Source organism: Phasianus colchicus, chromosome 2 (genome assembly GCF_987193195.1).
Source record: "Phasianus colchicus chromosome 2, bPhaCol1.hap1.1, whole genome shotgun sequence".
NCBI classification, from domain to species: domain Eukaryota; kingdom Metazoa; phylum Chordata; class Aves; order Galliformes; family Phasianidae; genus Phasianus; species Phasianus colchicus.
In genome coordinates this window covers 46,652,318-46,674,913 of record NC_143437.1, presented here as the reverse complement: position 1 = coordinate 46,674,913, position 22,596 = coordinate 46,652,318, and the positions used below count along the sequence as shown (strand labels likewise).

The following is a 22,596-nucleotide window of genomic DNA, read 5'->3' as shown; positions in this document are numbered from 1 at the left end:
TGTACACAGGAAATAAATGTTAGACACTTTTTAACTTACTAGCTTGCTAGATGTTGTCTAAACTCGCAGATATCTTTCCAAACCAGAGATTGTGTTAATTAAAACAGGGTTCCATATCTACTCTGATAGATCTTTTGTTGTTGGTATTTCCTGAGCATCACTCAGGCTCAATTTCTCCAGTCAGTAATACATCAGAACTACTATACAGTTTGACAGTCTTGGTCATTCTACATTCATTTAGAATTTCAGAATATATAGCTATGCACAGGAGAAGGAAATCAAATATAAACAACAGTAACTTTCCAAGCAGAAGTCTAGATCTACAAAACTAATCTGCACAGGGTTGCATCATCACTGACAAGACAGTGAAGGTTCATGCATCCAGGTAGAGTCCCAAAGCTTCATCCTGATTTTTACTCTGCTACAAGTTTGAAAACTAAGAATAAGAAACAGCATAGTAGGTGCATGATTAAAAAAGACAAAATAATACCAACAACCTGAAGTCTACCACATCTAGCAATTCCTGCAGTCAGGTAGGTATTCAAGGAATTAATGTTATAAACAATCTAGTTTTAAACACACTAGATAAAGAACTGACCTTTTAACCTTTTTCCAGTAGTAAAAAACCTTCCTGTCATTACATGGGTCCATTAATCCTACTGATTTCAAGGCAATTAAACATGAAATCACATTTTATCAAAGGTTTTTAATCACACGATTTATACAAGCATGAAACCAACAGGCTGTGCAAATGCTCCACTAGTTATGTTTTATGTTTAGAAGACAGCGTGCTGGAGATTAAGCGGGTTCAAGTGGATTTACAGTCCAAGTTAACTTGTTGTGGAGAGAACAGGAAAGTTACAGTAGTTCCAGGTTAACTAGGACAGTTAACAACCCAGACAAGGAGCAAAGTCAACAAACAAGGAACACAGATAGGGTGCAGCTTGCTTTCTGAAGTTTTGCTACTCTCAACTTCAAGAAGTCTGTAATGAAATTTGAAATGTCCAGCTAATGTGCACAAGCAAAACAGATGCATTCCTTGTAGTGCTACACAGTGGGAAGATGAGATATCATGGACATGATCAGACTAGATAAATGCTCACGAGGACAGTCATGAGGCATTGAAACAACTTACCTGCAAGTCATATAGTCTGCCATTGAATGTTTATGACCGGAATACTACACAAAGGCCTGAACAGCCTGGTATCACCTTGTTTTGAGGAAGATTATAAGGATTCTTAAGTTGTCTAGCTTGAACTAACTTATAACCCTCAACAAACCTTGTTTTAGTTTATGCCATTCTGTGCTGTGGTAATCTAAAAGCCTATAACATAGCAACTATTGAAATAAATATTTTCATTGATACTTGAAAACAGCTTTATTTAAGGTGGCACACATGACGTGAAGATTCATCCAAAAGCATACACAAGATAAGATGCCCAAATATATTTATTTGTCTCTTAAAAAATATGTTACTCTTTAGAAAAGACAACAGCCTAGGTAATTTCAGTACAGATTAAAGTATATCCCATCTGGCAAATACTTCATGCTGATGTTTACTTAAATATCGGTACCAGACAAGCAAGCAAAGAATTATTTAGTCAGTAGCAGTGAGGTACCAAAACAGAAGAAACCCTTTAAAATTAAGAGGAAATTATGAGAGTTTCAGCCTAGCAGAGCCACAATTCCATGAAAATGACCGAGAACTGAAGTTCTCTACTCCTTTTAATCTTCATCTGCTGCCAGAAATACATGGGTTATAACAAGGAAGCAAGCATCTCAGTAAACAGAGCTACAAACTGGTAAGTCAGTTCACAAACTCTGAGTAGTCAGAAGAGTGCAGCACTGTTCTAAAATTAAAAAAAAAAGGAGGCGGGGGATTTTTGACAAGCTAGAAAGATCCAGTTGAATTATTTTTTTCCAAGGCATCTATTCTTATTCAAAATATTCAGAGCCATCTCCAGAAAAAAGGAAAAAGCAAGTTCATTGACAGGACAGCAAGATATTTTACCTACTCTTGCTAAAGTTTTTTGTGTTAGTGCATGAAAAGACTTCTGGATGTTTATTTCTAGATGTGAGTACAAGTGAAATTACCATAAATATGACAGAAATGCAACAGTATTGATTAATATGTTTCACAAGTAAAGTATTAGCTGAAAGTAATATTCTTTAAATAGCTGAAGATGTATTTTTGTTAGTATCTATATAGCAGTGCCTTTCCATTAAGTACAGTCATTTACCTTTACCTATCTTGTTCTTACACAGTGGTGAAAGCAGTCTTTTCCACTTATCCTGGTGAATACACCAATGATATTGGTCCCTTCAAGACTTCCAGGATGTCTTGATCCAAGAGAGCTAGCAAGGAGACAGACCCTCATAGTGGAGACAGATATGTACAAGTATAGGTGAGAACTCAGATTAAAGCAGGGCATTATTGGTGACAAAAGAAAAATATTCAGAGGTGCAAGTGCCTGTTCAGCCACAAGTGAGTCCTATTTGGAATGTAGCATATCCTAGAATGCAAAGTAGACACTGAACATTGTTTTTGTTCCTTTTTAGGAGTGTAAACACTACCTTATGTTCTCAAGTAAGCACTAACCGGATTTAGATGAAGCCACTCAAGCCAGAAGAGTGAGAACTCACAAGATACTCCTGTTTAGCATGGAACTGAGTATGTAAGCACCCACAAGAATCACCTGTTCAGATAATACCAGACGCCCCATATGGATTGTCACAATGCAGCACCATAGCAGCAGTTTGATTTAAGGAACAGTCTTGCTGCTCATTCCATCACATTTGCCAAACAGTGGTAGCATTAGCAGCACTGTGATTTACTCTCTGCTTTCAACGGGTCTAGGTCCAGTTTTGGTTTCCCCACATCGTTCTCTTCATTAGGAAAGGTTTTATAGTTGGCAAGGATGTTTTCCACCAAGAATCGAGCAGCTTCATCTATGTTGATGTTGTCCTAAAAATAGGAATGCAAATAAATTAATAAATTGTTTGTTGGATTTTTTTTTGCTTTTAAAAAGTCACACTTTCTTGTTAAAAGTTGGCCAAATATGAACTTCTCTGCAGCCATCAGCAGAACACAGGTAGCTTAGATGCAACACTTTATTCCTCAAAAATTTGCCTTTTGTTACGAAAAATCATTAGAAAAGTTTAGTAAAGCTATTCACCCACCATACATAAAGGATAGCTTGACTCCGAAGTATTGCATAGTCTGGGGATAAATCACCTATGTTCAAACAACTTGTAAGTGCCAAGCTGCATTTATGCATCAGGAAAGATAACAGGCAATTACACTGTTTCTAGTAGTGCATAGCCTTTTGGGGCCTATTCTTTCTCTTGCAGTACGAATTAACTCATTTATCAAAAAAGATCTTTTGAATCAGCCCAAAAACCCAGAAAAGTTGAGGTGCCTCCACAATTTCCTTATGCATGCTTTGAGAAGTATCTTAACTTACACTCCAAAGAATGTGTATGCAGAATACCTGAAGTTGTATTTCAGTCTAGTACCTTAGTCACTGTACATCTCTATTCCTTATTTTAAGGTGGTCAGGAAGAGATTTACTTCTTGTCATTCCTCTTACAAATCTTTGAAAAAATGCATCATCAGGAGCTAGAAATGGCTCTTGCACAAGTACACTTTATGCCAGTTTGTCAGCAGCAACTGAAGGAAGTACACAACTCAAAGGAAGAGAAGGATCTTGAAATTTAGCTTTATATAATGGAATTATTGGCCAGACCAGTAACTGGCCTGTCATATACATCAGTGCTTGAGATTAAAGGTTTTTCAACACAAAGGCAGTCAGATTAAGAAGCTGCTGATTTCACTTCTAACTAAGCTACTGTAAGCATATCTGCACACTGGCTGAGTTTTATTAAAACATTTGAAACTACTCAAAAGCAAGCTTTATTTGGAGAAAAGCAGCTGTCCCTTAGATTCAGTTCCTCCTTAACTGGGCAATTAGATATTCCCTAGTTCAGTCTTGCCATTACTTAATAAAGTAGAAAGTGTTTTAGTGTCATCATCTAGATAGATAGTAGCAAGTGAACAGATAGCTTTAGCTGGAGTCTTACCACTTCCTATATGCACCAGAGAAGAAGAAAGCTGCAATGGGAATTTCTTTCACTCAAAAATGCAGTGGTTTTTTTGGCAGTTCAATCAATATTTATTAGCACTGACATCTAAAGAACAACACTGATCTTGATGCATGCAAGACCAAAAACCTTATTGAATTCAGTTAATGTTTCCACTTCAGTGTTGTCTGAATATAAGATGCAGTTCAAACTAAATATGCTGTAAGCCTTCCTTAGCAATGAACTATCCTGAACACCACTTCTATTTCACACTGAACTCTAGAATCTGAACTGTCACTTCCTACACCTGATAAATTTCCTTTTGATATGACTATATTCATCTGCTTTCGTGCCAATAGGAAGCACACTTAAACATCTACTTAATGCTTACCTTGGCAGATGTTTCAAACCATCCAATAAAGCCACCTTCTCTGCAGAACTGGTCCATTTGAGAAAGATTCTGGCTGCCATCTTTCTTCTGGTCACACTTGTTTGCAAGAAGAACAGCAGGGATGGGGCTGCCATTGGGAAGAAGTACTTTACTGTCCAAATCATGCTTCCATTTTGAAACGGCCTCAAATGTGGAGCCTCTTGTGACATCAAAGACCACAAAAGCACCAACTGCTTCTTTGTAGTAAACTCTCGTCATATTTCCAAAACGCTCCTGGCCTGAAAAGTAAAGAAGTAGCAATTTTTTTTTTTTATGTACTTGCATTCATCACAGTTTATGCTAAAGACTATCAGGTTAGTACATACAAGTTCACAAGTTCAGCCTTTAGGTCTTCTAACAGCTTATACATTGTCTCTTCCATCCTATGTAAGGTCATTGCAACGGCCATTATGTACTCCATGTGACAAGCTGCAATTGCATGTGACAAGTAAGTAAATGCAAATGACATGTAAACTGTATAGTTTTTAGTAGTGCCCTTTGAGAAGTATTGCCTAAAAACACTATCAGCACAACTAGACATAAGTGTTCTTCTCACAAAAGAATCTTCTGTGTGATTTAGATGTAAACCTAGCCATTTCAAGTACACATTTAAGAAAACACAAGATTTTCCTGGAAAGCAGACAAGGCTTTCTGCAAGCGCTAACACAAACAACTTTCAATGAATCCTCTGAAGGACACATCTTTTGAAGATATTTTCCCTTAGGGAAAGCTAGAAAGGAGCTAGTTTAGTAGTTCTTCATAAGCTCTTTTAAATTATTTTCAAGTCAGACCTCTCTGTAATAGTTTCTAACTACAGGAGTTCTACTGAAGCCCCAGGATTTGGTACAAGGTGAACAGAATAGTTAAAGCACAATCATTCATAATAAAAATTCAGAAACAAACTAACCATCAGAAGAAAAAGGCTTTTTTTTTTTCTTAAAGTAACATACAGTTCTTGTTGTCAGTATACTCAAGAAGTAGAATTAGTGCCAGGCCCACTACTTGGAAGGTCAGATTTCACACTATACTTAAGTGAGCACAAGTGTCAGCTGTGACATATGAGCACGTCACTTTAAATTCGGACTACTAAAATGGTTTTTTACTTTGTCCAGAAGCCTCTATTGGCAAAAGTGTTTCCAGCACTATATTTTAGTTTTATACTATGTTTTCACTTCAGCTGTTAGCATGTATTTCGTATGTTCTAGAATACTAAGCAAGGATTTTAACTTGGAACACCATTGTCCTTTCTCCCCCCAAAGGAACATTCAAGTTTACCTTTGATTTGCAAGGACAGTCACCAGAAGAAATAGGCATTATCTGCTCAGAAATGAATCACAAGAAGTCACTAAATGAAGGAATTTGGCAGAGTACACTATTTTAAGGTCAGCATACTTCAGATTAGCTCATCCCTGCAGACACTTTCAGTGAAGACTAAGCATCTGGTAGAATTGCCCAGAATCAGTAGTAGCTTCCAGAGAACTACAAAGATCTAGGAAGAAAACTTCCCCCTCTCTGTACAACCTCAAAGTAAAGTGGCGCAGGAAACATCACGAACCAATATTTTTGGGGAAAAGTTAGACAGGAATTTAATCACTAGCAGCTGATTATTTCTTCTGTGGTTCACAGGAAGCATGCACAAGAGGAAAGCTCTTCCCTCAATACTCAAATCTTAAGTTCTGATGCAGGATTTCTGCCCAAGACTTTTAGGACCAACAAGCTGGGCACCAAGCATGTATCTATGACTGTCACTGGAAGAGGTGCATTCATTCTAAAGTGTCAGAAAAGTTGTACAGAAATAACTTGTGTTGTCTTTCAGACATAAGAAAGCCTGGAATGCCCTCGGAAGCTAGTTTTATTATCATCAGTTCCTAAATAATGGGGATGTTTCTTACCAGGCAGGAGTGCCAAGTCTTGTCTTCAAATCAGACAGTGTATCCCTATGTACCACAGGTTAAGCTTACAGAAGTATGATCTTAATTTCTACAGCATTCTGTACTAATTTTAGTATTCTGATGGATGGAGCTACACTGAAGAAATCAAAGTAGCCTCAAAACAAATCTATGCTGTCATTTACTGCATATGAATATGAAGTGAACAATCACATCAGGTGATTTTTAAAATTACACCTGAGTTTTTCAAAAAGCTTATAGATATTTACATTAAAAATTAAGTGATATTATCTGTTGGAAGACTGCTTCTGACATAACAGACAATATAGTCACTAGATATGAAAACTAAAAGTTCTGCTTAATCCCCAGATTATCAGCCCATTGTACATGCTGTAGGTAAACAAGTAAACATGATCAGTTCCCCCTCTAAGAAGAGAGAAGAGTTGTGTACAGGGATTAAATCTGCACTGACCTGCATTTTCTTCACATTCAGCAGTATTCACTTAGAGTGTGGCCTTCACAGTTGCCCAAGAAATAAATTTCAGTCATACTTCTAGCTGGCTTTGAGATGTCTGATTTCTTTTCTCCTCCCTTATAGAACCACCTTTATGTTTGGAAAAACCAGTGCTTATTCTTGTGTAATTTAAACTTAAGGAAGAAAAACACTACTGTAATATTACAGATTAATGTCTTTTATAGAAAAATTACTTCAGTCTGAGTGCTACTCTTCTCCAAATTACCCCAAATTCCAGAGCTTTCCCCTCTAGGATTCATATCTACTATCAATTCACCTCCATAAGATTGCTCTTTCAACCTATCTGGAAGAGCTACGAGGATGGGTACAATCTTTATTCCTATTCCTATAAGCAATAATATGACCAGCCTAGAAAGCAAGAGTTCATTGTAGCACACAGCATGAGTCAGGAAGAGAATTCAGTATAAACCAAACAGACTCTGTACAATTCTGTTACTAGTGATAATGCACAGGCTTTGAGCAGAGCCTCTCATAGGCAACGAGACCCATTCTAGATGCATGTTTTGAAGTTTAACACACCTTTCAGGCACAGCATTTGCAAGTCCTTTCCTGCTTGCGGAAAACTCACACAGAAGGAAGCAAACCACAGACCACTCTTTCAAATCTTAGAGTCTGAATATCATTCTCTACATTTATTATTAAAGCTGGATGTACTGAGTTTTTGCTGTGTCCAATCCAACCAGCAATTTCTCATTCCCTTCCTTATATTCCTTATGGTCTGCCATTGTGGAGTTACTATGTGTGAGAATAGTGCCAAATAGTGCAGGAAAATGATCATACCCTAGAGGGTGAAAAAGCTAAAAGTGATCAGATGAAACTAGACTTAGTGTGTTGTGCACAGAACAGGGGGAAAGGCCTGGAGTATAACAGTGTTATTACTACAGCAGTATGGAAAAAACATAGAGGATTAGTCATGCTTGTAGGTGTATTGCTTTGATTTGCCTGACAGTAGCACAGACATTTTTCTGTTTCAAAGGTTCAGGCCAAGCTACAGTGCAGTCATGAACAGAGGTTATGTTTGGGGGTACAAAAGTGGCTGCATACAGTGTAGAGTTCTGTATTCTCTAACCACAGAGTTTTCACATCTAAATGACTCAGCACACATCACTATATTTTCCAGTAATTGCAACAGCAGTAAGTGAAATAATTGCATAATGTCCTACACTGGGAACTAGGTTGGTTCCCTACAGTAGCATCACAGGAATTCAGCTTAGTTTAAACCTGTATTAAACTTCAGGAGCTTTTCTTGATTCCTAGCTTATATTATAACAGAGCTAAACTAAGTCAAAAACTAAGTTTAAGAAAAGACTTATAGCCTAATCTGACAATAGAAACTTTCATTTACTACAAGAGATGGGTTATCACTATGAGAATCAGAAAGTGCCAGCTTTTTCTTGAAGTTTATTTACATATACACAAGCACCTAAGTTCCTACAGCAGTTTTTCCCAGTGCAAGAAATACACAAGAGAATCCTGTTTAGCAGCATGACTTATTGTGGTCTGGCTCTTCAATGTGCTCCTACTATTAATACTGATCTTAATTACTGCTTATAGGATGGAAACTGAAGGTAGGAAAAGCAATTTAAGTGTGCAAATGACTGCTGGATCTGCACAATATTGGGTAAGTGTGGGTTCATTCCTTCAGAAGGATTCTCCTATACCTAAAGCCTTAATATGCCAGGAACCATCTTACTGACAGCAAAGTAGCCTATCTAGAAGTTTTCCCAGCTATGTTCTCTGCTGGGAAGGTAGCTTTTGGTTTATCTGACAATACCAAAAGCATAGAACAAGTTCCCCTATTTTGTATGATCTAGTTTTCCTCATCAATTCTGAAGCAATGCTACTCTGAGAAACCTGGGCTGTGCTAGATGCATTTAAGCCCTTTTCTTCACCTAGAGCACTACCACTCAAAGTAGTCTAACTTCTCGCAGAAGAAACTAACTGTTATGACATTCTACAAAAATTGTGTCATTGGTGAGGAAGGAAAAGATGACCATATGTTAAGAAGGCCTGACAACTGGAAGAATTGTGAAACAAATAGTTTCTCTTGCTGAAGGCAGGCTATTGACAAACTACTCAGCTCAATGAATGGCCAGATCTCAAAATCTGATTTTAAACACATCTGGCAGTTCAACATCAAGTAATCCTAAGCTATACAAGTATGACTGAAGCTAAAGTCACCCAGAAGTGAAAGCACAGCTAGCTGAAGAGTTCTGCTTCCAGTCAACAAGTAACTTTGAAGATCATTCCCACTGGTTTTACCATTTTTCCCCCTGGACTCAGTAACAGTTGTCAACATTTGATAAATAATTAAGTACTCAGCTTGTAAATAAAGCCAAGCAGCTGTTGCTAACATTGTCCTTTAGAATACTGAAAGGCAGTTTCGTAAGAAATAGCCCATATAAGAAATAATCTATAGAAAAAACCCAAGAGATCCAGCAATACTACTTTCTTAGAGTCCTACTGAATCAATTCAGAAAATTCAAGATCCATAGAAGTTCCAACCTGCCAGGGTGTTACAGTTATACTACTTTTATTTCAACAGGAAAACCTCAAGTACAGTTTTAAATATTGCAGACTTCAGTATCACAGGATGCTTATTAAATCATAACAAGCAGACTACTGTTAATCTGGGAATACTTGAATTTTCTCCTTCCTTTTTGAAGAAGGATCAACCGTTCACCATGACTCTCAAGAGTCAATATGAGTCATGTCAAAATCCACAAAGGGTGACATTACTGAAAGCCTAGTTTAAAAAGAATATTCCTTAGCTGTCTTGTCTGGTGGTCTAAGCGCTGGGGTAAAGCTCCGGCAGGTACAGAAATACTGATTTTAATCCCCATAGAAGCCTTAAAAACCCCCTGCTCAATGTTTTACAAGTTAACACATTTGGAAATACATAAGTATCTCAAAGTTGATACACGTTTCCTCCAAAACAGTTCAGTGCTAGCAGTAATCTCTTAGGTAACAATTCTGCTACAAAATCAATATTGATCACAGTGAACAGTACCTAGGAACATCACTTAGTTTCCTCACAGATATCTAACTTGCACTCCAGCAGCACTACCCAACTTCTATAGTACAAAGCAGAAGACAACTTTTTCCACTGAAAAAAGCTTGTACACAACTACCATAATATGATGTATAAAGTAAAAATGCATCAAGCTTCACTGCAGTACAAATTTGTGTACATGCATGAAGAAAATAGATCAGTGCAAGTAAACATTCTGGATGTATATAATAAAAAGCCTCCTTTAATGAACTGTGAAAAAAAAATAGTAAAACCAAAGTTCCGTGAACATTCAGGATAGACTCAATGAGACCAGCACTATGCTCAGCCTTTGGTAGCTGAGCTTACTAGGAAGTATGGTCCTAGGTCCTTTAAGACTTCACAGAGCATCATCTCAGATCCAGAACACCCATCACCAAACCAGAAAAGCTCTAATGCAATTATCAGCACCATGGCTCACAGGTTCTTGCGATCAACTATTCTGATTAGTAACCACATAGCATACTAGCTAAAAGTGTACCTGTGCTAATACGCTGTGGAGTTCAGTCTTCAGTGTTGAACTCCACAAACTAGTTGTCTCACTGTTCTTAAGTTGGTTTGAAACATTTGTTTTTACAAAGACAGGAAAGAATTGAAAAAATTAACAGCAAATGAAAACCTTTCTTCCTTGCCTTCCCTCTTCTTGGAGTAATAAACACTTTCTCTCCTGCTTCAGCAGTGCTGCTGTAGAGATTAAAATCTCAGGTTCTCCAGATGTCTAGGTCAAGCTCTAACATATTATCATGGGAACATCTTAGTGGCAGCTCCTTATCTACAATACCAACTCTCAGCACAGTTCACATCACACAGTATGGTAGATTTAAGTTACAGCACCATCCAAATGGGTTGGGCATGCAGCCCAATCCCATCACTAAGAGTTAGTTGAGTTTTGAATGGGACAGTCGTTCCAAATCCCTAATGAGATGTAGGCATGAACACTACACTTTGAATGCCTGTTGATCTTATAGCTTGATGCAGAATGCAAGATAAGGACGAGGATGTATTGCCCCATTCTCCAGACACTTGAAACACATTTTTACACCACCAGATTCAGGTATGTGTTGACTGGGGGGGTACTTGTCTAGCAAGATATACAAATACATTACTTCCAAGCTACCCACCGCTGCTGATAGTATTTCCCCCACTCTCTCCCCACACCAGGACAGCTTGTCCCAGAACTGTCTCACTCAATTAGAGCAAATCTGTTATTCAGCAAGAAGTAGGTTAACCAAACCACTATCAGTTTTACAGGACATGCTCAAGTGACTGCCTGCTTTTTCACATGGGCAGCAGCTGTACATTGTGAGAGAACAGGCAGCCAGATTCCAAAATGGTCAATATAGGCTGTCTTTCCATGCCTTGTTCTTACCCATATATATAGCCATAAACGCAAGATTACACAGTGTTTAAACTAGATTGGCAGCTCTGGTAGATATTAGGAACATGTAAGTTATGAAAGCTTCACTTTTACTTTTCACCATTGTGAAAATAATATTTGGTATTTGTGGTTCTGATGACAAATGTTAAGAGGTTAAAAGAGTGAGACCAAGAATGTTACATTTTCCTATATTTGGCAGTTCTACAAAGTTTAATTGCCTGCAGCTCCTACAGTTTACAAGAAACAAAGAAGCCTCGGATAAATTTTGAGCGAGTTTGTGATGTCCTTTCTTACTAAAGGTCTAAACTAAACTACTGATCACTGAAAGGATAACTTCCTTTAAGTAAGTAGACCACAGCCCTCAGCGAAAGGCTTTCCAATAAAGAAATAACCATCCAGTTCATCCCTACTCATCTGACACCCATCTTAACCAGAAGACATTACCTTTGGTACGCTAGTTATGCTTACACTAAACAGCACCAAGTGGCAAAGGAAGTTGCAAGGTGCAGTTCTGTTGAGCAAATGTTCTGATCTAATGTCCAGAGTATATCAAATGCTATAGTATGTATTTGAGAGATTTATTCTGAACTAGTTGCAGTCATTGAAACCACTGATTGATGTCAGCTCAGGGGTAGCTGCGTGTCTTTTAGGTCATAATTTGATGTGTTCTCACATGTTTTTGGGTCTGTTTCATCCTAAGATGTTAGAAAATAGTCCACTCAAGTTTTATTGCATAGTACAGCCAAAATCTAAACTAGTCAGATATTAGCCTTCCCACTTGAGAATTCCGGTAGCTAATCAATGAGACAACAGAAGCACCTAGGTACAAATGCTGAGAAGCTAAACATCTGGTTTCTGTCAGGAAAACTGATCACATCTACCATCCTTACAAATTGTAAAAGCACACTATTCTCTTCTATAAGGTAGGAAAGCTAAGTAGGAAGAATTTTTCCTCAAAAAATTTTCCAGCTCTCATAGGGAAGTTTAAAGTAAGACTGAAACTTCTTTGCTGCTTGTAGCCCTTGGCTAATCCAGTGAGTTAATATTGCCTGAGCTGGCTTTAACAGCTATCTAGTAAGTTCTGAGGCAAGACTTTACACTTACAATTCAGCTAGCTTTGTCCAGCATCAAATATATGTAGGAGTCTAACAGTTTGTACAAGGAAGTCTAACAGGCTTTTTTACTTCTTTTGCTTGCATTTTCAACAAAAAAATTGAGACAAGGAAGTTTCCGACTAAACAGTAGGTTTTTGTCCCTTGAAAAATATAGCTCAGCTAAGCTATCTAATTTCTAACTAGACATCAAATATAAAAGAAAAATGGCTGGTTTCTATTTTACTCTAACTAGGCTCATTAAAATAAGTTAACTGCTCCCCCTCCCGATTTGTCTCCTTCAGTGCACTGCCATGCAGCAAGAGCTACACTGTGTAGTTAGCAGGGATGCTGCATGGGCACTGTGGCATTTCACAACACAGGAGAACAAGTCTAAAGTCAGTTTGTCTCAAGAACAACTTTATCACAAGACTGAAAAACTTTAACCTCTAAACCAGAGAATGTATTATGATACAGTGTGCCAGTAGAATTCTGTATCAAGTAGCTGCCACTTTGCTCTACCCAGCACTCTATTCCAGGAGCATTTAAAGAACAAGTTCTCATAGTAGTGACACTTTAAGGCTTTTTAAAACATTATTTGAAAAGCTGCCAACATTCACACAGTAAGGAGTAATATCTGCATTTACAGCTAGCCTAGAAGCTATCACTACTCAAAGTATGCTACACTTTCTCTAGCCATAGTTAGAATGGTTGTTTCTAAACAAGCTCTATAAAACCCTGACATCGCAAGAATCATCTTAGTACCACATCTGCCTTCATTCTGCACATCAGATGACAACTTCAAAAATTATCTTACCAACATGAAAAGCACATAGCACCTCCCAGTCACTGCTTACTGCTGTAACACTTCCAATAATTTCACAAGAATTATTCCTATACTTTCATAAGAAAACATTCTTTTATTGTAAACAGCTTCCTTTTGACATGGCATGTCACACTTTGGAACTTCTAGCCTGAGTATTTGAAGGAAACCATTCACAAACTGTAAAGGTAGGTCAATGAGTGCTGCTGAAGTTGAAGGAAGAAATTAACAGCTGCTCTGAAATTTAATTCCAGTGTCCTTGGTTGCTACTGTACGGAAGAAACATTTTATACAGAACACCAAAACTTCTTTGAGCCAGGCTGCTAAAGTTACCCATCTTATAAAATGCAGGAGATAAAGTCAGTTTTGAACACATCTGTAAAGCACTTGCCAACTTAAGCTGTACTTGTGTACAGCTCGTGTACTTGTATACACTGACACCCAGATCTGGTGTGCACAGAAATCACAACTGATAAAAGGCCAAGTGGGTATCAGTAAATAAGGCAAACTTACAGTAGTGTTCCAGCTTCAGAATCTCTGTAAGGTAAGTTGATAAAGGTGCATCTGCATCCATGCAAACTACACAAAGAAAAACAGAGCAGCCTACACCAGTTTCTCTCTGGAGATTAATACAGCTGATTTGTCAAACAGCTTAATTTCTGAGGCAGTATTACATGAAGGGCAAGAACTCAGGCAATACTTGCCTCAAAAAATAGCTTAATCATCAATGTAAGTTAGTGGATTTCCACAGAGATTTATAGGTTTAATAACTTGACATGAATTTGTTATGTTATGAGATAAATGCTATTTTTCTTCCCATTCGCTTTCTCCCCTCCTGCTTAATGAATCCATCCTTTGTTCTCTGTATTTGAGTGCTACAGAAGTATTTTTATTGTGGTTTTGTATCAAATGTAAAAAAAACCTGAAAAACTGCTGTTATGTTGTGAACTTTGTCTACCTGAAAATAAGACTGAAGTTCTATGTATTCCACAGTGATTAGAGGATCAATGACTAAAATTAAATGATGTTTTCATTGTGAATAGAAATTAAGAGTGCTTGCAAAAAAAAAAAAATCAATACAGTAATCTTGGCTTTAAGTGTGTACTAGATCAGCTGGACTTTTAAGATCACATTCCTAAACCTATTACTTGCAGGATAACCAGAAAAGCCTATGAAGAATTTCTAAGCTTATTTCCAAGATGCTGTAAGAACATCTATCAAGTTTTCCATTTAACTGAAACCTAACTGAACAGTCGTGTCTTGCACAACCAAAGTCACCGTACCTAACTGCCTAACCCCAGCTTCAAGACTAACATTTTCCACATGCTTACAGAATTTCTACTTTTAAAAACCAGCACAGAGGCTTTTACAAGTTTAGTTTAAGACAACAGAAGCAGTACTTTGCAGTTCTATATAATGTACTGAGCACAAGAATCTTTAGCTGTGAATAACCAGTGCTCCACCAGGAGAGCAAGGAAATAACTTTATTAGCAAGACTAGCAGCCATCACTCATGTCACTTGTTTGTGATGCACAGGGATGTCTGAAAGCTAGGAGACACACCAAGAAGGAACAAGTTTAACACGTTTAGCACTAAATTGGACTACTTCACTGCAGAGCTGCAAGTAAAACAAGTCATTGGCAAGTGAAAGTTCATAAACCTAATCTTGCTGTTCCAGGGGAGTTGCAGGAAAGGACACCCACACAAGATTTCCCACAGCAGGGTGGTTTCAGGAAGGAAACAGTGCATCTTCAGCTCTGTTTTTTGTCTCTACTGCTTCAATGCCTTTACAGATGAGCAGGTGTACATTTCCCCTAAAAATTTGTCTGCTAGCCTTGCATATTTTCAGCCAACATTAAGTAATTATTCTTGCATGAAATGTATGCATGCAAGAAGGATACCAATATCAGTCATGGGTCTTTCAGAACTTTGATTAGTCTGAACTTCATCACAGAGTACTCCTGCCAGAGCTTTCTGACCCACCCCACCTATTATCAGAGTGATAGTGCTTCCATCTTCACATGAAAGCGGTTGTATCTGGAATCTCCATCACCAGGTAAATCAGAAAATTACCTCAGACCACTCGCCAGTTTTTTAAATGAAGCTCTAAGCTCCAAGTTTTGCATCCATTTCTGATGTTACTATTTATGCGTAGTTTTCACTCTTCCTTTCATGTTCCTCACTCTTAGGAATATCTAATGAATGCAAAAGCACACTTGTGGGCAGGTTATGTCTAGACCCTCAGCCTCCACCTTAGGCTCATTTCCAGGCACAAATAAAAAAAACAGTTTATACTGCAAGAAACAAGCTTGTGACCTAGTACCTTGAAACAACTCAGCAGTCCTTCAGCACCTCAACAGCACAAATGCAGAACAAGAATAACCTAAAGTATACAACTGCTCAAAGTTGAAATATTTTTCACATGGCAGCCTGAACATCTTTTAAACACCAAACATCTAACAGTGCAAAGTTATAGTTCACAGAGCATGTAGCTGCAAAGTACACCACCTCTACAGAGGAGAGATCTAACTTCACTGAGACAGATGTACAGGTACAGTTTGGTAATCCATGGTATCTAGGCCAGAAGGCTTGCATTTTGCCTTTGTTATCTCACTCTGCAAATCCTTCTTTCAGGTCTCTTTTCCCTACTGTGAAGTGTGTTTAAACATTTCCCTTCCTTTCTTCAACATCCATGGATTCCTGCACTCATTTTCTCATGGTTTCCCACAGATACAAACAAGTTAACGTCCAAATAAACTGGAAGCTTAATATCTATTCATATACTTAAGATCAACTGGTCTTCATAGGAGAAGGGTTATTCCAGGCCTTCAGCTTAGCATTTGAGGAAAATGTTTCATGTGATTTCTTCATCCTCTTCAGAATTCAAACGTTTTCAAGGAGACAGACAAGATATTAGTAACAAATTTGTATGCTACAAGTCTTATCCATTAGCTCTTGAAAATTTGTACCTAAGTATTCTAAGTATGCAATAAACAACTGTTCCTTTTCTGTTCTGACAGTTCCATTGCCACACTCTTCCAGTGAAAGTTTTGAACTATTTCGGAGAAATTTTAATGATGTCCTGGAAAAAGGATACTGTAGCCAAAGCTAATGCAGAATGCATCAATGGCTCACTGAAAGCTATTTTTAAAAAAGCAACTTTGTCTAGCAGATGTCATTAGTAACATTCATGAAGGAAAGCCAAGCTCAAGTGATCATTTACAACTTCTACCATTGCTATCCTCCAGAGAGTTGGACATTTTTATAGGCTGACGTGAGTGACAGCGGTAACCAACATGATTACAAAGCTAAAGCTACCCAGTCACAGCTCTTACTATTTCAAATCATAAGTCTGATTGATTTAGAGGAAGTCCTTAAGGCGATTTTTCAACACAGTTTAATGTTTCGTCGGTACGCTGTACTCACTTCCTTCACTGCACTGTGGTCAGTAGAGTATGCCAGTGAAGAGAGCATGTTCATCAAGTATGAATCTCAAGCATATTGAAATAGTTTAAAAACTTCCCTATCATTAAGATGCCTTTGTTTTTGTATCTCTTTACCACAATAACTCATCTCTATCTCCTTGTTATCTCATGTATTGCATCCTTTGAAGAAGAGGGTTAACCTTTTAGTACTTTCAGAATTTATCCTGGAAGAGTTGCTTAGCATAACTTCACAAGCTGAGATAAAAAACAACAGTAATGCCCAAGGGCAGCTAAGATTTAGAAGTTTTGCTCCTGTACAAACGTGCATGTAATCTGAAAGAAGCTGAACAGAATATTTCATGCAGCAGACAAGATCATTTGACAGTGACTGACAGTAGTCTCTCAAGCTTTCTCATCTCTACTGCTGGAAAGGCTACAACCTGTGTCTATATAAACAAAAATGCCTGAGTATTTACAGAATATGAAAGTAAAGGTACAACAGCTCCCTTCTTCCTTTTAACACCCAAACCTGCAGGAGTCAGCCTTCCTGTTGTAGAATATGAAGTAATGCAATTTTCACCACAAGAAAAGAACTGGCTCTATAATGTTGTCGGGGCCTATCAGGCAATTATATAGATTTATGACTAAAACCTGAGCTAGCGCAATAAATGGAAAACATTCACAAACCTGCAGCACTGCAATACACAGTGCAACATTCATCAGTTTGATATTTGGCTACATTCACACCAGAAGCCGCACTGTATCTGCATTTTAGTCCTTAGCTGATGGAATGAGCAACACAATTCATTTCTGTCCTTGATTTACCTACAGAGTAGAGCTCTGAGGAAAGCAGACTTAACCACAAGCTGACCCAAGGAAAAAGAACATGCTTAACTTTGCTTAAGGGCTTGACTCATGTTCAGAAACCTTTTTAAGTACATCAAACTCAATTCAGAGCACCAGTACCACATTGCTTGCAGGGAAGTCACATGAAGTGTTACTTCGCATAAGATTTAGATCTCTTCAAGAGATCTAAAGCTGTTTGTCTGCATACACCAGCAGACAAAATTATCTGTGAGCTGCTGAAAGACAGAAGACTGTTGCACTAATGAGTTAAGAGGGAATGACTATCATATGCTCAGATACTTCACGACATGCTTTAGGCAACATACTCTAGGACAATATAGAAGCCATCTTCAGCCCAGTACTTTCTAATCACTTCCACACCCTCAGGTCTTCAGAAAGACTTGTGAAGTACAGACTGAACTGCAGAACACCTTTCCAGCTTAAGTACACTTGCAGTTTTAGGACTATGAAACCCACAAAGATACTAAATTCCCTTTTACTTCAGTGGTTAACACTTAAACGGAGACCTTGAGTTCTAGAGAATTCTGAACTATTACTGTCAAACTGTCTGAGCACAGCCCAATTAACAGCACTCGGAGTGCTTACTTGTATTCTTAGTCTTCCATTGGAGAAGGGCCCCCAGACCATTGGAAATAGAACAGTTAACCTACCAGATTCAACATACAAGTCTGGATTGCAAATAGAAAGATCACTGTATTTTAGGTTATTTTCATAAGGGAAAGATTAGCCAGGAGTCTTATAAGAAAGTAAACATCACACTAAAAACATCATTTAGCTTAGTAGGACATCACCTGCATCCATTGCAGCTAATATTTTCCCCTGCACTGTAGAAATCATATCTTAAAATGACAGTCTAAGTATTCCAGTGAGTCATCTTAAAGGCTTTAGAGGCAGTACCTCTTTGCAGTAGGACTTTCCCAAACTGAAAGTTTAAAGTTTGGGATATTCACTGCAAGTACAGCTTTGTTACAAGTACAGCTAAGTTTCTGCTTAGCCTGTTGAAACAAGTCATTTTGGCAGAGCACAGTCAGAAACCAGTGTCAGAAACCAAGGGCTGAGAAGAATTTAAACAGGTGCCTGCCAAACACCAAGACCCTGGAACATTATCTTCACAACTCCAGACTTGCTAAAACACAGCCAGAGCATTGCAGCAGCTTGCACCAATACTGCCAATTTATTGAAAAAGTTGAAGAGTGATTTGCAAAAAAAAAAAAAAAAAAAAAAAAAAAAAAAAAAAAAAAAAAAAGAAAGAAAGAAAAAGAAAGCCACAAGAGAAATCCTGCCAGTGTTTCCCCCACTCTTCAAACAATTAATCTTAGTTTTCCCTATAGCAGAAAGACCTACCATGTGTTTTAGCACATTACAGTAAGAAGCAAGCCTTTCAGCATGAGAATCATAGCTGAAGTGTTTTAGGATGATTTTTAAAGCAGAAGCAGTTGATATCGACCTGCAGCTGGCTTGGCACAGGGATGTATCAGCTGTGCATTTCCCTTCCTGTTTCATGAGCTTCCACTTGACAAAGGGGTGTGTTTGTGGAAACAGTAATTACCAGTTGTTAGCCTAGTGTCTTTCAGTGCAAGTTTAAAGACAGTATCTGAGATAAGGTATTTTCTTATATAAGGAAAAGAAAAAGGGAGCTGCAGGTTAAAGGCCAGGCTACATGGAAAGACAAATGCAATGCCAACTTGAAATGATTAATGAGTTGAGAGAACACATGCTTCTTAGGAGACTAGAGCAAAGTTACATTTGCCATCTGTCATTTAACACTTAAGCATAAGCACTTAACTATGATATGTACACAGTTTGGTTCTTTAAGATGCAGTGGCATTACGGAGTAGTACTTATCATGCATAGGAAAGGAAACAGGGCTTTACTTTTAGTACAGTCACAGTATCTTCTTGACACACATTCAAGTGCAGAACAGAGCATAACAGAGATCCCTCGCTCCCTGCACAAGCCAGGGGTCACAAGTTAAATTTACATTAAGCAGGCTACTCCAAACCTGCAAGGGAAGCACAACCTTTTTGAGGCCAGCTGTAGTAACTGGAATCCCTTTAGCCTGCAAGGTGTACCTACAGAGCACAACCCGCTTGGAGGAGACACGTTTCCTCTAGAAGCACCACAGAGCAGGAGCCACGAGACAGCTGAAGCAGCGGCTGTGAGCAGCCAGAAGTAGAGCAGCTTTTTGAGGAGAGTTGCAAGAGCTCACGGGGCACCCACAGCCTACCGAGAGTCAAAAGCTCCTTTTCCCGACGGAAACTGCCCGCTACTCACGCCTCAAAGGCGGAGTTGAGCGTAACAGGGAAAGGAAAGCCACGGCAGCAGGCTTCAGAGCCAGAGCACACCTCTCTCCTCGGGGCCTCGGTCCCCGTCCCTCACCTGCGATGTCCCAGAGCTGCAGCCGCACCAGAGTCTTGCTGTCCCAGTTGATGACTTTGAGAGCAAAATCCACCCCGATGGTGGCCCGGTAGTGCTGGGAGAAGAGCTGGTGCACGTAGCGCTTGATAATGCTGGTCTTGCCCACGCCCAGCTCCCCGATCACCAGCACCTTGAAGAGGTGCTCCCGGCTCTCCGCCACACCGGACACCGGCCCTTCCCCGCCGGCCATACCTGCACGGCCCGGCCGCGCTGCCGGGACTGCGGCGCTCCGCCGCAAACTTTCCCGGCCGAGAAATCACCTCCACTAACGCTACCGCAGAGCCGGCCCGCGCCGGACGAGGGAACAGAAACAGGGGAACCCCACAACCACCTGACCGCAGTCACAGGACGCGGAAACTCCGCGCCTTATAAAACCCGGGGAGGAGCAGAAGGTGGGCCGGGCCTGCGGCTGGGGCGGATCGGAGCCGCCGCCGCGTCGGGCCGCTGCTGCGAACCCGGGCCGCGTGAGGAAAGCGGCCTCTTCCTGCAGCTCTCCCTGCGGGGCCGGGCGCGGGCCTTGGTGCCCAGAGGGCTCGGATCGCTGAGGGGACGGTCTGCTGTCTGCGGGACAACGCCGAACAGCTCAACAATCTCAAACACCGACAGCTGAACGTGTCGTGGTTTCTAGGTTAATCGCGTGGTGTTTGTCGCACGCTGGGAGCGTACAGCAGGATGAGAAGTAAATGAGTGCACGCATTCTTAGAAATCAACATAAAATAGGTTTTCCGCCTTTCAGGCTGTGTAGTATCATCTGCAGATTGCATCTTCTGGGAAAGGAGAAAAGGGTGAAGTGCTGGGGTGATCCTGCATCAGTGTGCAGCTGTCACGTGTGCACTGCAATGCTGCCACGAGCAGCAGGGAAATGGCACTTGGGCATCCAGACTGCATGTGTGTGCACAAGAAAGAGCCCTAGTCAAGGCAGGATGAGGAGCAGAGGGATGACTCCAACCGGAAGCTGAGTAGTGGCTGAAACACAGAATCAAAATCATTTGAGTTGGAAGGGACCATTTAAGGCCATCTAGTCCAGCCTCTCTGCAATGAACAGGGTCACCCACAGCTCAATCAGGTTGCTCAGAGTCCCGTCCAGCCTGACCTCGAATGTCTCCAGGGAGTGACCTCCAGCCTCTCCACTCTTATCATAAAAAAAGTTTTCCTTAAGTCCAGTCTAAACGTCCTCTCTTTTAGTTTGAAGCCATTTCTCCTTGTCCTATCACAACAGACCCCGCAAAAGGGTTTGTCTCCTTCTTTTTTATAGCCTCTCTTTAGACACTAAAAGGTCACTAGCAAGTCTCCCCAGAGCCTTCCAATCACCAGTTGAGCCTGCTTTGATAATACTTAACTGCATATACTGATTCCTTCGCTATGCTTTCAATTTGTGGCTTGAATAAAATAAACCAAACATTCTTACTTAGCTTGGAGTGTGTACTTTCTTATCATACAAAGCTGATGCATGGAATATAAATATAAACGGAAAGAGTCCGGCAGTATGAGATGAAAGAGCTAGAGGCCTTGAGGAAAAGTTGTATTTAGAGATTTGGGTTTAAAGTTATTAATTTAAACTGTCATGCTGTATTGACTTCAAGACAATTTCTCTAATTTACTTCCCAGCAGCAGCAATAACATCAGAATATAAACTAAGGACAGATTCTTATACAGAAATGAGAGATTTTTTTGTTTGTTTGTCTGTTTTGGTTGGAGGATGACTTGGGCTAGCATAGATTCTCTGTTAAGAGATAAGATAGACAGAAAACTTCATTATTATTTAAGAGGTGGATACTGAGTATAGAAGACATTACTTCAGGTACATGTGTTTGAACCAGCATGGGTTCTAATGAAGCTCTCCAACCATGCCGAGACTGACATCTATCTGTGTGCACAGCCACAGTCCATGCAGACTGGAGTCTTGGCTGAAGACCTCTTCCTCCATATGTTCCCAGCTTCCTCTCCTTCTTGCAAAAACAAAGTGAGACAGAAATGCATTGTCACTTGTTCAGGCACGTATGTGTCTGGGGTTTTAATATGCCTACAGAAGCCTTTTTCACAGGCTGAGATGTACACTTAATTTCTTAGAAACATAGGATCATCAGGGTTGGAAAAGACCTTTAAGGCCATCCAGTCCAACCATCCACCTATCACCAATATTTCCCAATAAACCACGTCCCTCAGTACAACATCTAAATGTTTCTTGAATACCTCTGGGGTTGGTGACTGAACCACCTCCCTGGCTTTCATTCCCTACATTTCAGAGGGTTGTTACAGTAATCTGCTACTGAACAGGAACATGTCATATAGTGATTACTAGGCACATTCTGCCATTATATAGTACAGACAATTATATATTATATTCAGTGTTCTAATTGCAGGCTTCTGATGCCATCCAAAGAAACCTAGACAGACTCAAGCAGTGGGCCCAGAAAAACCTCATGAGGCTTGACAAAGTCAAGTGCAAGTTCTTGCAACTGAGTCATGGCAACTCCCACTATCAATTTCCTTGGAGACGTTCACTGTCAGGCTAGACTGGGCTCTAAGCAACCCGATCTAGCTGTAGATGTCCCTGTTCATTGCAGGTGTGTTGGACTAGATGACCTGTAAAGAGTCCCTTCCAACTCAA

The 22,596-nt window shown here is 39.6% G+C and overlaps 1 protein-coding gene across 1 annotated transcript; it reads right to left on the bottom strand.

Annotated features, from left to right (window-relative positions):
* Positions 1-1,353: 1,353 nt before the first annotated feature.
* RAB32 (RAB32, member RAS oncogene family) lies at positions 1,354-20,375 on the bottom strand. The gene is made up of 3 exons (XM_031612267.2): positions 19,947-20,375; positions 4,472-4,749; positions 1,354-2,965 (listed from the first exon to the last, which is right to left on the bottom strand). Exons 1-3 carry the CDS (start codon positions 20,173-20,175, stop codon positions 2,816-2,818), a joined length of 657 nt encoding a protein of 218 aa, XP_031468127.2. The 5' UTR covers positions 20,176-20,375; the 3' UTR covers positions 1,354-2,815.
* Between the last annotated feature and the right edge of the window lie 2,221 nt (positions 20,376-22,596).